General features: G+C 50.9%; 2 protein-coding genes across 2 annotated transcripts; both read left to right on the forward strand.

Moving 5' to 3' along the window:
- LOC129335762 (uncharacterized) lies at window positions 1–5247 on the forward strand. The gene is made up of 5 exons (XM_054988553.1): window positions 1–367; window positions 1379–1491; window positions 1596–1913; window positions 3278–3560; window positions 4222–5247. Exons 1-5 carry the CDS (start codon window positions 1–3, stop codon window positions 4290–4292), a joined length of 1152 nt encoding a protein of 383 aa, XP_054844528.1. The 3' UTR covers window positions 4293–5247.
- A 5362-nt stretch (window positions 5248–10609) lies between these two features.
- Window positions 10610–11677, forward strand: LOC129335764 (3-galactosyl-N-acetylglucosaminide 4-alpha-L-fucosyltransferase FUT3-like). Its single transcript, XM_054988554.1, has one exon. It carries the CDS (start codon window positions 10610–10612, stop codon window positions 11675–11677), a length of 1068 nt encoding a protein of 355 aa, XP_054844529.1.
- Window positions 11678–13918: the final 2241 nt, after the last annotated feature.

Below are 13918 nucleotides of genomic sequence, written 5' to 3' on the forward strand. Positions count from 1 at the left end.
ATGGTCTTCCAAACTCTGCCCCTGAAACTGGGCGGCATCACACTGGCAGAAAGCGGCACAGTTGGCATCCCGGAAACTGACAGGGATCGGGCCTTGCCACGTGTCCCAACATACAATGGAATGTGGCACGTCTGGGCGATCAAATTTCTCCTGAATTTCCAGACCGTTCCTGTGTTAAATTTCCTGGAACGTCTACCCAATGCAGAAGGTGGGTCCTATTTGCTTTGGGGCTGGCCGGACACTTGGCTGTCTTCGATCAGACACCGTCACCACAGCCTCCCTTCCTATAAATATTCCAAGGATGCAGGACTGCCCTGGATAGGCTGCACTTTGGACCACTTTCCGCCCACTCCAGACCAGCACGCAGGTGAGATTTTGCATCTCCAACCCCAGTCCCATTAAGCTGGGCTTCTATCCGGGCTCAGCCAGGCAAAGAAAGCAAGCAGTGAAAATGGGGGGTGCTATTTTAGTGTTCTTAGCTTGATATAGATGCAGAGGAGTTAGCCGTGTTAGTCTGTGGTAGCAAAATCAAAAAGAGTCCAGTAGCACCTTTAAGACTAACCAATTTTATTGTAGCATAAACTTTCGAGAGCCACAGCTCTCTTCGTCAGATGCCTGATACAGAGACTGGTCAAATACAGAAGAGGAGGAGAGAGAAGAGGCAATTAGGGGGAGGAAGGGGGAGGGAGCAATCAAAACATTCCTTTGCTGGTATATGTAAACATCTCCTTCCTGGCAGTTACCACTATGTAGCAGTTATTCAAAGTACACAGCATAACACATCATCTCCAAATAGTAAGGAATGAAAAGACAGAGACAACCTCCAGGGTGTGTCCTGGCAACTCTCGATCACCTAAGCAGCTTTCGAGAGTATTAGGTCCCCATACCCTCCCGGTAAAGGGTGGGGGGCATGCCGGGCACTCGACGTCACGCAAAACTCGCGCGAGAAAACGCGATATTTCACGTTTTCCCCACAACATGGCGCGACGTTCCGGGGGCAGGTAAGCCGTCTGGAAACGGCCCTTGTGGCTTCTGTGTGTTGTACCTCCCAGTGCTTGCATGGTGACGTCACATCCGATTTTGGCCCCAAATGAAGCTCGGGAGCAGTACTGCGGCCAGCACACCAACGTCACTTCCAGAAGTGATGTCTTTTGCATCTGCTAGGAGCTTGTGTACCATGCATATCCCTGGGGTACCTGCCGGTGGTGGGCAATCTCCAGGCAGCCAAAAACATCCTGCTATTTGCCAGCGACCAGTGGGCAAGCAGGAAAACCAGTGGGAGATTGCCCACCACTGGCAGGCCCTATTGACTATTCCTCTCATTACAGAAGTTGGGTGCAGCAGCTTCCTTCTCAAACCCCTTCTCTGTTTCTGCCAGGTGCCAGCAACGGCTCCCCGGACCCTCGTTCCCGATGCCCTGCAGGAGCGCTCTATTACAAACGGCGCTGCTACCACTTCCTCAGCTCTCCAGCCACATGGGAACGAGCTGAAGTAAGTCAACGAGTACAGCTTGCTTCTGCGGCCACGATGGGGGGACTCCGTTGTGGTGGAGGTCTGAGCACGGTGTTGGTCTTGCCACTTCTTTCCCTTTGCAGGTCCTGTGCCAGGCACTGAAGTCTGGGGCTCAGCTGGCATCCGTGCTTTCTTCACATGAGGGGGAAATGGTGTCTTCCTACCTGAAAGCCAAGGGTGCTAGCAACGTCTGGACTGGTCTGGCAGCGACACGCAGCCATGGAGTCAGTTCTTCCCTTCCTGCCTCCAAGCTCTTTCCATGCAAAGGTCTGCAGTGCCAAACTGGACAGGAGATGGGCTCTGAAGTCACAATTGCGACCTGGCGATCTCCCAGCATTACAACTGATCTCTTGCATCGGATGAAGAGAGCTGTGATTCTCGAAAGCTTATGCTACAGTAAAGTCAGTTAGTCTTAAAGGTGCTCCTGGACTCTTTTCTATTTTGCAACCGATCTCCAGATTACAGAGATTGGTTCCCCTGGAAAGCATAGCTATTTTTGAGGGAGGGTTTTATGGCATTATACTCTGCTGAGGCTCCTTCCTTCCCAAAACCCCACCTCCCAGACTCCATCCCAAAATCTCCAGGAATTTCCTAACCTGGAGATGGCAGGCCTCAGTGAAGTGTCAGTAGCAGCTGCAGTATGGGGCCAGGTTCCGACCAGAGCCTGGCAAAGCCCCCACCCACCCCCATGCATGCTCTGTTACCAACCGGACAGGAATTGGCTCTTGCTATTTAGATGGGTCACACAACAGGTACTAGACTGCCCCCCTCCTCAGTTCAGATAACAGCTCCAGGTGAAAGGCAGTTAAAGTTAGGAAAGGGGCCTGGGGAAAGACTTGTCCTCCCTCTCCTGCCATAGCCCCCGCCTCTCTGTCATGGCTGCTGTTTCCAAAACTAGTCTGTTTGGTTGCTGCACACAGAATGGAAGATTAAAATGCAGTTCCTCCCCTCTCCCAACTTGGAAAGAGACGCAGTGCTTCCCATTTCAATTTGGGGGGGTGAGAGCTAGCTTCTGAATATTGGGCTATAGTATTCCCCGATACTCCTTTTAAATTAGCAAAGGCCTTTCTGAAATCTCTTTTATTGTTTGCATTGATATGGATTCATGGGGCATTTTTTAAAAAAGCCTTTAAACCCTTTGCTTGGCAGGCGCCATGAGGCTCCCTGCCAGAGCTTCTGTTTCTTTAACACTGATCTTTAAACAGAGCAGAGCCAATAGCCTCCAGGCATATTTAGGGTGGTGGGTGGAGATCTCCCAGAATTACAACTGATCTCCAGGCAATAGAGATCAGTTCCCCTGGAGAAAGTGGCCGCTTTGAAGGGTGGACTCTATGGCATTATACCCCACTGAGGTCCCTCCTCTCCCCAAACCCCGCCCCTCCCAGCTGCACCCCCAAAGTCTCCAGGAATGCATCTATGCCCTGTTCCAAGCTCTCCATAGTAACTGGTTGGCCACAGTGAGATACAGGAGGCTGGACTAGATGGACCGCTGGTCTCCTTCAGCAGGGCTGAAAATTTACACATGGCTACAGACATTCGGCCTTCTTTGAAATTCCGCTCCAGATCAAAGGGAGGCAAAATCCTCTACTGAGCTGTTGGCGGCCATGTGCTTCTCAGATTACTACCTCTTGACTTCTGCCTCACCCCCACTCCTCAAGGAAACACACAAAATCACCTTGGCCAGCTGCGTTCCCCGGGTGTTTGGATTGCTCCTCACATCACCTCCTGACTGTGCTGCTCTGCTGGCCTTCGTGCTTCCCAGTAGGCATGGGGGCAACCCCCAAGTCCTCTTTCTTCATGGGACGTCTTTCTTTCACCCCAACAGTACATGGCCTGGGAATGGAGCGATGGATCCTCCTACGCTTCGCCTCTCTGGGACTGCCGCAGCCTCAGCACCGCCATCTCCGCCTACGAGTGCGTCTCCATGGCCAATATCCAGAACACAAGTATGAAAAAAAGGTTCAGGGCAGAGAAATTAATGTGTGGAGGGTGGCAAGTCCATCAGAGCCCCCTGCCCTGGTTGCCATTCAACCTCCTTGCTTTCCACCCTTGACCCTCAATGTCTCCTGTGCTCTATTTCATTCCAGAGGGAGGAAAGAGTGACACTTGAAAGATTAGTGTCTCGGGTAGTTGGGTGGAGGAACTTGGGTTTGTCCAAAGTATGCCCATGATTGCACCATGCACAACTGGCATTGTCCTCCACGGAAGGCCTCTGAATCCCTCATGCCTGCCACCACTACGCTAAACTACCCAAAATGCATGGAGGGGCCATGGCTCACTTGTAGAGCGCCTGCTTGGCCCGACATCTCCAGTTACAAGGATCAGGGGATGTAAAAACCACCACCTGGAGAGCGGCTGCCAGTTTGAGTAGACGAAACTGACCTTGATGGGCCAAGGGCCTCGTTCGGTATAAGGCAGCTTCATGTGTGAATGTGCACGACATCTGTTTATTTCTTTATGCAATTTCCTAGCAGCTGTCCCATGCACACTCACCTATCGAAGAGGCTCATTCCGTTCTGTCCAAGGAAACATACACAGGACTCATTTATTTATTTTCTCAGTGAGAATCTCAAGAACTGATTGCCTGTATCCTAAAAATTGCCCAAGCTGGCCTGCAGCAGTCCCTTGAATGGAGTCTGCCCTCTGCCTTCTCCACAGGCTGCTTCTAGCTGCTCACATGGTCCTCTCCCTCGCTCTCCTGCCTTCCAGACGCCCAGAAATGGCTGCAGCGCTCCTGTGCCGACACCTTGCCGTACCTGTGCAAATACAGGGCAGAGTGATTGGACCTTCCACCTGGCACTCAAGGCACAAATGGAAGATGTCCTTTGGTGATCCAGGTGCTTGGGACGCTGCGGCAGTGCCAAGGGACCCGTCCCCTGCTCCTTGGTTCAAAGATCCACCCCACACTTCAGCCATGAGATTCCTCCCCCCCCCCCCATGTTTCTGCATGAGCACAGCAAACCTAAGAAAGCGGCCTGAGACTGAGGGCCAAGCTACAAGTGATGAATGACACTTGAACGGCAAGTGGAGTGAGTGGAGGGCAAGTGAACAGAGAGAAATACACTTGCTCTTCAAGTGTCATTCATCACTTGTAGCTTGGCCCTGAGCTCCAGGATCTGGAGTAAAGCTGCTTCGGGCGATACTTTATTTTTTCTTCCTCTTCTTGCACTGTTCCTGGTAGCCCCAATTTGAAAAGCAATGTGGTTTGCTAAGCCGTCGTTCCACCGACAGATAGCAAAGTTTATACTAGGGAAAACTTTTCCAAAGGGAAACTTCAGTCAGATTGGAAAACTAGTCCATTTGTCTGTGATCATTGGGCCTCCGTGTGGGGAAATAGAGAATGTTGTTATCAAGAGTGTTCATTAAAACTGATTGGTTTCTCCTAGTAGCTGCAAAAACCACAATTGCACTCAGGTGGAAATCGCAATACCCACCCACTCTTGACATATGGTATAGAATAGTGTGGGATCACCTTATAATGGAAAAGATAACAGACAGAATTCGAACATTGCAAAACCCCTCCAAACCTACACAATTTTACGCACAATGGTACCCTTTTCTGGAATTTTTATCTCAGAATGAATGGCTGATCTCTAAGCTACCTCACTATGCGATTATAAACCCCGAAATTTGAATTATGGATTTATTATGCGGCGTACTGGATGTGCCTATACATGCTTCTCCCGATGCAGTTGTAATTAGCTTGCTTAACACTGTATTAGAATCCTGTTGATTATGTATAATATTTGCACACTTGACTAATGCTGACTGTTAGTGTTTTGATGTTTATGTATTGTTGTATCTGAACATTGTTACGTATGATATCAAAAAAAAAAATAAAGATTTCCATATACTCAGGCAAAAAAAAAAAAACTGATTGGTTAAGCCACAGCTGTGAATAACATGACTCTAGCCACAGTGCAGTGTGAGGAGAGAAAGGCCTACCATCTCGCAAATTGTACCGGGAACGTACGAAGTTGCCCCTTATCCTCTGGCCAGCTCAATTGCACGGTGGGGGTACCTGCATGGACTGGGGAGGGGTACTTCACTTTTCCCAGTATCCCCTTCCCCACACTATTTCCTCTTTCCCCTCCCCCTGGCAGCCTTCGTATGCTCACCTGTCCCTACACCCTTCTCTTCTTCAAACCCACTGAATTACTGACTTTTTGTCTGACCCCCCCCCAGTTCATCTATATTTACTTCATTTCTATATGGCCTTTCTCCACAATGGGGGCCCAAAGCAACTGACATCATTCTTCTTGGGGACCCAAAGCAGCTGGCATCATATTATCCTCACAACAACCCTGTGAGGTAGGTTAAGCTGAGAATGTGTGGCTGAACAAAAGTCACCCACTGAGCTTCTGCAGTAGAGCGACATAGCAAAGAGTCCAGTAGCACCTTTCAGACTAACCAGTTTGAACCGGGGTCTCCCAGATCCTACTCTGAAACGCTAACCACCTTTCTACACGATACTGGCTTGGAGGGGGGTTCAGTGCTGTTGAACTGGGTGAGTCATGTCGGTCATGTGGCATTGAGTCCTCCAGCCTGGCCCCGGAGAGCGCCAATCTATACACGATGCCAGGCACATATTCTTTAACATGCCAGGTGATGCAATTTTATCTGGGCGCTGTAGTTCTCAGCACTCCTCCCCCCCCCCTTGTGTCTGGCGGCTATGACTGCTGGAACAACGAAGAAACTTTGCAATTGTTTTCATCAGCAATCTCAACGTGGAGGAGGAAATACTGTTATGGTTGCCTAGCAACAGCTAGTGAGGACATGTCCTGAAAGCGGCCTGTGCTCCTATTATCATTTCAGGTTTTTGATTCAGTTCATCTGCTGTGGCCCTACCGTTGTTTGGCTGAATGTGAAGAGGAGGGGTTCCAGAGCTTTCCCCTCTGTGGTCATTGTCTCCTGTACAGTATTAAACTATGTCAACTTCGGGGCTGGACTAGATGACCCTGGCGACTCCTTCCGACCCTACAATTCTAGCTGCCGCCCCGTCCGCCGGCAGGAGCCAAAGCAAAGCGCACAGTCAGTCACTCATTCTCCCGCTTGATCCAACAATGCAGAAACTGGTGGAGAAATACGACCCTGAGACAAAGAAATGGAAAGACCAGATTTTGTCTGTTCATGGGCACTGTAACCCTTGCGAGGAAAAGACTGCCTCCATTTCTCTGGTCAACCAAACCTTCACTGTGGGGAATGCAGAACAGACAGACGAAGGCCGTTACAGAATAACACAACACCTCAATGGCAGATGTTTGTCTGTAGCCCAAGTCGCTGTGCAGGGTGAGTTGTGAAAATAGCCTGGGTCTGTATAGAGGAATGCATCACAGACAGGATCCAATTGCCGGGACAGTATGGAAGGATGCCAGTACTGGAGACCCACTGTTGACGGTTGAGGTTGTGACAATTAGAGGGACTTTTGTTTGTCATCTGTCAGCATTTGGGGGCATAAAGGCTCAAGCACGGCTCAGCGCACTATAAGATTCCTTGGGACCCGAAGGCAAGATAGAACTGAACTAAATGGAACAACCTACAGATCCTTGAGTCTCGTCACCAAACTCCTCTCCCCTCCAGCCGTTGTGGCACAGGCAATACATGACGTGCGCATGCGCCTGATGCTGGCACCCGGCAGAGATGAGGGGTGTGGCTGGGGTGTGGCTCTCTGAGCTGTAGTGGCTGCTTCTCCTCCTCGGCTGGTAAGGGCTCTGTTTGGGCCGCTGCTGAGTCCCTATTCCCCCCGCCCTTGCCTTCTCCCTCTGCTTCGCCCAGCCCCCTGCCTTCTCCCTGGAGGGTGGGGCTAGCTGGCCTTGCCCTGCCCCTTCTAGCCCCCTGGGGCCTTGGACCTTTGCCCCTTTCCCCTGGCATAGGCAGGTTCTGGCTCTGAAGGCTGGCCGGGGCAGCAGGGCCGCTGCCTCCCGGCTGTCTCCCACTGCTTCCTACTGGCGAGGCCGGGGGCTGTGCCTCAGACCCCGGACACCCCCCCCCACTTGGCTTTTGTCTTGTGGGGGTCGGGGTCGGCCTCAAACAGTCGGGACATGAAGTCCGCATCGATGTGTCGCGCTCCCTGGCGGTACTTGATGGTGAACTGGAATGGCAGTAGGGAGAGGTACCACCGCAGGACCCGAGGATTGTGGGCCTTCATGCGGTGGAGCCACTGCAAGGGGGCGTGGTCCGTCAGCAGCACGAAGGGGTTGTTGGCCAGGTAGTACTGCAGGGCCCCCACCGCCCATTTGACGGCCAGGGCTTCCCGCTCCACCGTCGCATAGCGCCTCTCTGCGGGTTGCAGCTTCCGACTCGGGAAGAGGATGGCGACGCCCACTCCGTTGCGCTCCCGAGTCAGGACCGCCCCGAGGCCGGTGTCGGAAGCGTCTGTGGCCAGCGTGAAGGGGGGCCGGTCAAAGTCCGGGTTCCACAGGGCGGTGGTATTCGAGAGGGCAGACCGCAGGTCCTTGAAAGCCGTCTCCAGCTCCCGGGTCCACCGGACCTGGTTGGGCAACCCCTTTCTTAAGCAGTCTGTTAGAGGTGCTGCGCGGGAGGCGAAGTGGGGGGAGGAACCGCCCATAATACCCCAGCAGTCCCAGAAATCGCCGGACCTGCTTCTTGGAGATGAGGACATGAGGCGGGCACTGCAAAGTCTTTGTTGTGGTACCTGGAAGGACCTTGTTCCCAGAGCAACAACAAAGGGTCTGGAAGGTGCAGGCGCATACTCCAGAGCTCCTGGACCCGCTCCCAGCCTGTTTCCCTCCTGCCGGCAAGGTAAGAGGCGGCAGGGGGCTGAGGCTCCGTATGGGGGTCCGCTGCTTCCACCGGTGGACTGGGAACCTTTGCCCCTCCTGCGGGTTGGCAACCCTGAGCCAGACTAAAATTTCCCATCAGCAGAATGGAATTTTCCGGCCTCCCCCTGTAGCAGGTATACACATGGAAGACCTTTTTATGAGGAGGGGATGGTTAATCTTTACGGAACCCCATGAATTCCCTCCATGTGGCCTCTTCCACCCCACGCCAGGCTTCAGGCCTGCACTGCCAATGGCAGGTAGGGAGATTCCTGGATTTTGGATCCTGGGGAGAGCAGGGTTTGCGGAGGGGAGGGTGCTCGGCAGGGTGTAATGCCCTAGCGTGTCCCCCCCCCCGCCCCAATGCAGCCCTTTCCTGCAGGGGAACGGCTCTCTGCAGCCTGCAGCTCTGTTGCAATTCCCAGAGATCCTCCAGGACGTCCCCAGGCTCCACGCTCAAACCTACAGGAATTCCCTCGCTGGAGCTGTCAACCCTGCAGAGTAGCAGAGGCGCGTGGCTCTCATTTCCCTGCTTCTGGGGAGTAAACCGCCCCTTCCTTTGTCCTCAGTGCTGACAGCACAGGACACCCTCTGAGCACGTGCAGCCTCCTGTCAGTCACTTCTGTGGCCAATCCCTCCCCTGGAATCCAGCCCTGGTGGGCTTCTGGGTGCCTCTTTTTTGCACTGGTGCCTTGCAAGGGGCATTTTTGCAGGCGTGCGAGGCCAAGCCCAGAGGCAGGGAACGTAAGTCCTGGGTGCTAATTTTGAGTGTGTGTCTTAGGGTTGCCAATTTCCAGGTGGGGCTTAGAGATCTGGAATTAAAAGGGACCCGCAGATTACAGAGACCAGCTCCCCTGGAGAAAATGGCTGCTTTGGAGGGTGGACTCTATGGCATTATACCCCGCTGAGGCCCCTCCCCAACCCCAACCCCAACCCCTCAGGCTCCACCCCCCAATCTCCAGGAATTTCCCAACCCAGATCTGGCAACTCTGTCTGCTAGAGTCTTCAACAGGCCTTGCCCACCCTAAAGCACTAGCCCCTTGTTGGTTTCCAGGTGCAACGCCACGAATGAGCTTTAGCCCGTAACTTCTGGGATCCAGGTATCTACGACTGCTTTCCCTGGCTGTGTGATGCTGACCGCTGGTCCGGCTAGCCCAGCGTGGCCTACTCTGGCCATTCTCAGGGTCTTTCCCAGGGCACCTCCCCGGGAGTCCCTACCTAGGGGGTTAGGAGGGCTGCCTGAGAGAGGGCCAGCCCTGGTAGCCTATTGCAACAAAACAGAAGTCCATCTGCACCTCAGAGGCAGCATTCATTGCATAGGAAAGGCCTTTGTGGGTGGGTTGTACCGTTGCCAGCCTCCAGGTGGTGGCTGGAGATCTCCTGGAATTACAATGAATCTCCAGGTGACAGAGATCAGTTCCCCTGGAGAAAACAAGGGAAGAGGGAGAGTCACGGTAACAACGCCATGACAAGGCCTACTAAGAGACGACGATAAACCAGAGTTACAAATTATTATTTTTTCTGCAATATAATTTGCAGAAAGAAGAAAGCGCACCAGGTCTTAATTTAGCTGCCAGACACAATGGCATATACAATAGAACAATATTCAAAAGCGCAACAGTGCTTGTAAACTTATTTACACAAAGTGCTAGAGCCAGAATTTAAAGGGACCGTGCTTTCCAGCTTCGTTCAAGATAAATACAAGTAAACATCAGACAGGAACCAAATTACAAGTCATACACAAATAATCCAGAAACTGTTTGCTAGCCAGCCGGTCGTGGTTATTGCAGAATATGCTTATGAACTCTGAAGATTTTGTATGAAGCCTTTCACAGGGCTTTTTTCCTGGGAAAAGAGGTGGTGGAACTCAGTGGGTTGCCCATGGAGAAAATGGTCACATGGCTGGTGGCCCCGCCCCCTGATCTCCAGACAGAGGGGAGTTGAGATTGCCCTCCGCGCCGCCAAGCAGCGTGGAGGGCAATCTCAACTCCCCTCTGTCTGGAGAGCAGGGGGCGGGGCCACCAGCCATGTGACCATTTTCAAGAGGTGCCGGAACGCCGTCCCACCGCATTCCAGCTGAAAAAAAAGCCCTGGCCTTTCTTGTTGCTCTGTTATGAATTCTGAATTATTTATGTATGAATTGTAACCTGGTTCCTCTCAGCCCAGCTCCCCAGCTGTATAGTGGGGATAATAATAACACTGACTTTGTTCACAGCTCTGAGCGGGGCACTAATCTGTCTCAAAGAGAGGTATATAAGCTTGCTGCTGCTGCTGTTGTTGTTACTTTTTGCTTTGTGTCCTCTCTACCCTTTCCAAGCATGTCCATGGATTCCTTCAGACGGTGGAGAACTCCAGCAAGTTGGCTCGTGTTCAACTTCCTGCTCGTCCAGGTACTCAGCACGATATTCTTTTCCTACATCTGCAACCTGGAGATGCCCGGCTCCATTTCCCCCATTCTGCAGCCCCAACCGGACCGGGGCTCGGCTGCCTCCAACCTCACCATCCTGCTGTGGAAGTGGCCCTTTGGGGTCCGTTTCCCCATCAGAAAATGTTCGGAGCTTCTGGGCATTCCCGATTGCCACATCACAGCCAACCGCGTGTGGTATCCAAAGGCCGACGCCGTGATCATACACCATTACGATGTGTGCAAAAGCCCGCGATATCTCCCCCGACGCCCGAGACCGCCTTCCCAACGCTGGGTCTGGTTCAATCTGGAGTCTCCCAGTTACACCAGCAACTTGCACTTCATGGACAAGCGCTTCAACCTCACAATGTCCTACCGGAGAGACTCGGATATCTTCACCCCTTATGGGTGGCTGGAAATCCTCCCCCAGCCCCAGAAGTTCACCATCCCACCCAAGTCCAAGTTGGCGGCATGGGTTGTGAGCAACTGGAACCCAGCCTCCGTCCGAGTCCAGTACTACCAGGAATTGAAGAAGTACATCCAAGTGGACGTGTACGGGTACCGGCACTTGCCTCTTTCTCGGCAAAAGCAACTCGATGTTTTATCCCAGTATAAGTTCTACTTGGCCTTTGAAAACTCCGTGCACAAGGACTACATCACCGAGAAACTTTGGAAGACAGCCTTGCTTTCAGGATCGGTGCCAGTCGTCTGTGGGCCACCTCGGAAGAACTATGAGCATTATTTGCCCCCCAGTTCGTTCATTCACATCAGTGACTTTCCCTCTCCGCAAAAGCTAGCCCTCTTCTTGCAAGAGCTGGATCGGAACTCAGAGCAATACGAGAGTTACTTTCAGTGGCGGTCGTGGCTGACCCCTGTCAAACACACCCCCTGGTCCCTTCACTTATGCAAAGCATGCCGGCACTTACAAACAACCCCGGCCCGCTACCAGACTGTGCTGGAGTTGAGCAAGTGGTTCAGGTGAGCTGGGAAGGAAAGACCTCTCTTTGAAGTTGGTGCTGTTCCTGAGACAAAGCAGTCGTCATGTGGGAAGGGCCAGGGGTGCGCTCAGCTGTCGCATCTGGTTGGTGCCATAAGAGCTTGGCCCAAGACCAAGGGTTCCCTATGGTGGTGTCCACTGTATGGCACATCAGGAAAACCTCGCTGGTGAGATCCAAGCTTGGCGAAGGCAGGTGGAGAATCGCCCAAGAGGAAATTGTCGCAGTTTTGATGGGTCAGTTGGGAACTGCACTAAAAAGAGCCTGCCAAAGTTTCTGTTCTGGCAGATCCGCCCTCCGCCCACCAGTTGCTTCGCAAATTTCTTGAACTTAATACTGTCATTGTGTGTAAAGAATACAGCTTTTTACATTCTTCTTTAATCATACTGGTGTGCATTACTGGATTTTTTTGGTCACTTTTATATTTTTGTTATATTTTTTTAATGTTATATTTATGTTATGTTATATATTTAATTGTTTGTAAGTTGCTTTAAGGGTTATTTTTTGAAGTTGAAAAGCATGGTGTATATTTCTAAGCGGAACAAATACGTAAGATCAATCTGCAGAGCACATGTGCGAGGAAACACACATGCACTCCCTTCCCTTAAGGATGTAACGTTGTGTTGTTGTTGTCAGCAGGGAAGCAGGGAAGACAACAGCCAACATCTTTGGGAAAGAGAGTACTTGTGGCACCCTAAGCCTACAGGACTACTGAAACTAGGCAGGTATGCCAGGTTGAGATAATGGAAGGGCTCAAGAATGCAGCATCAGATACAGAAAAAAGGTCTCAGTTACTTCATGGGTCCCATTCTGGAGAAATGACCACCCTCAATAACAAGGAAAGAAAGCAGCAAAGCTTGACACTGTAGGAAATCTGAGCACTCATGCACACACGCAAACGCACATCCAGTACGCTGCTGCCAATTCATAAGTCCCCTACTACCACTTATATTCCAAGACATATATTCCAAGATACCAAACACATTGATTACAGAAGAAAAATGGATTTATTGTTTATTTATCCAGAGGAGTCAGCTGTGTTAGTCTGTAGTTGCAAAGTAGTAAACAGTTCAGTGGCACCTTTAAGACTAAACAACTTTATTGATGCATAAGCTTTCGAGAACCACAGCTCTCTTCGTCAGATGCATTTGATGCATCTGATGAAGAGAGCTGTGGTGCTTGAAAGCTGTCGATGCATCTAACGAAGTGAGCTGTGGTTCTCAAAAGCTGTTGATGCATCTGATGAAGAGAGCTGTGTTTCTCGAAAGCTGTTGATGCATCTGATGAAGGGAGCTGTGGCTCTTGAAAGCTTATGCTACAATAAAATTGGTTAGTCTTAAAGGTGCTACTGGACTCTCTACTATTCTTATTTATTAAACCCAGACACATTGGTTGTTGTGGGTTTTCCGGGCTGTATTGCCGTGGTCTTGGCATTGTAATTCCTGACGTTTCGCCAGCAGCTGTGGCTGGCATCTTCGGAGGTATAGCACCAAAAGACAGAGATCTCTCAGTGTCACAGTGTGGACTGTGACCCTGAGACACTGTGACACTGAGAGATCTCTGTCTTTTGGTGCTACACCTCTGAAGATGCCAGCCACAGCTGCTGGCGAAACGTCAGGAACTACAGTGCCAAGACCACGGCAATACAGCCCGGAAAACCCACAACAACCATCGTTCTCCGGCCGTGAAAGCCTTTGACAATACCCAGACACATTCTCCATTAGGGGGAGACATGTAAAGACCAGTCACATTGGAGAGCTTTATATACCCTTCAGTACTGACTGTTTACCAAATAATTGCTATTTGTTTACAGAATAGTAGATCAAAGGTTAAAATGAAACCCTGTCAAAATGACGCATTTTCCCAGAGAACATGGTATGTCCTACTATGTCACTAGCTTGAGTGACAACTTATACAAACATTTGAGAAGCTGGAGCCATATATCTTACTACATAATTGTGTATGAGATATGTATATTCCTTGGGAAGGAATTCATTCAGGGTTGAAAACTTACTTATTTAATTAGAGTAACCAAAATAAGAGAATGTTTATACTTAGCTCTCTGACTTGTCTCACCCAGAAACAGGATCTTAACACTAGAGCAAGGCCTTTCTTCCTTGTTTACATATTTCTGTGTGCTGGTAGCTTGAATGTATGCTCAGAATAAGATTTTTAGAAATGGGGCCTAAACATTCCTTAACAACGATAAAGAATCAGGACCAAGAATG

This window comes from Eublepharis macularius, chromosome 9 (assembly GCF_028583425.1).
Source record: "Eublepharis macularius isolate TG4126 chromosome 9, MPM_Emac_v1.0, whole genome shotgun sequence".
In the NCBI taxonomy this organism is placed as follows: Eukaryota; Metazoa; Chordata; class Lepidosauria; order Squamata; family Eublepharidae; genus Eublepharis; species Eublepharis macularius.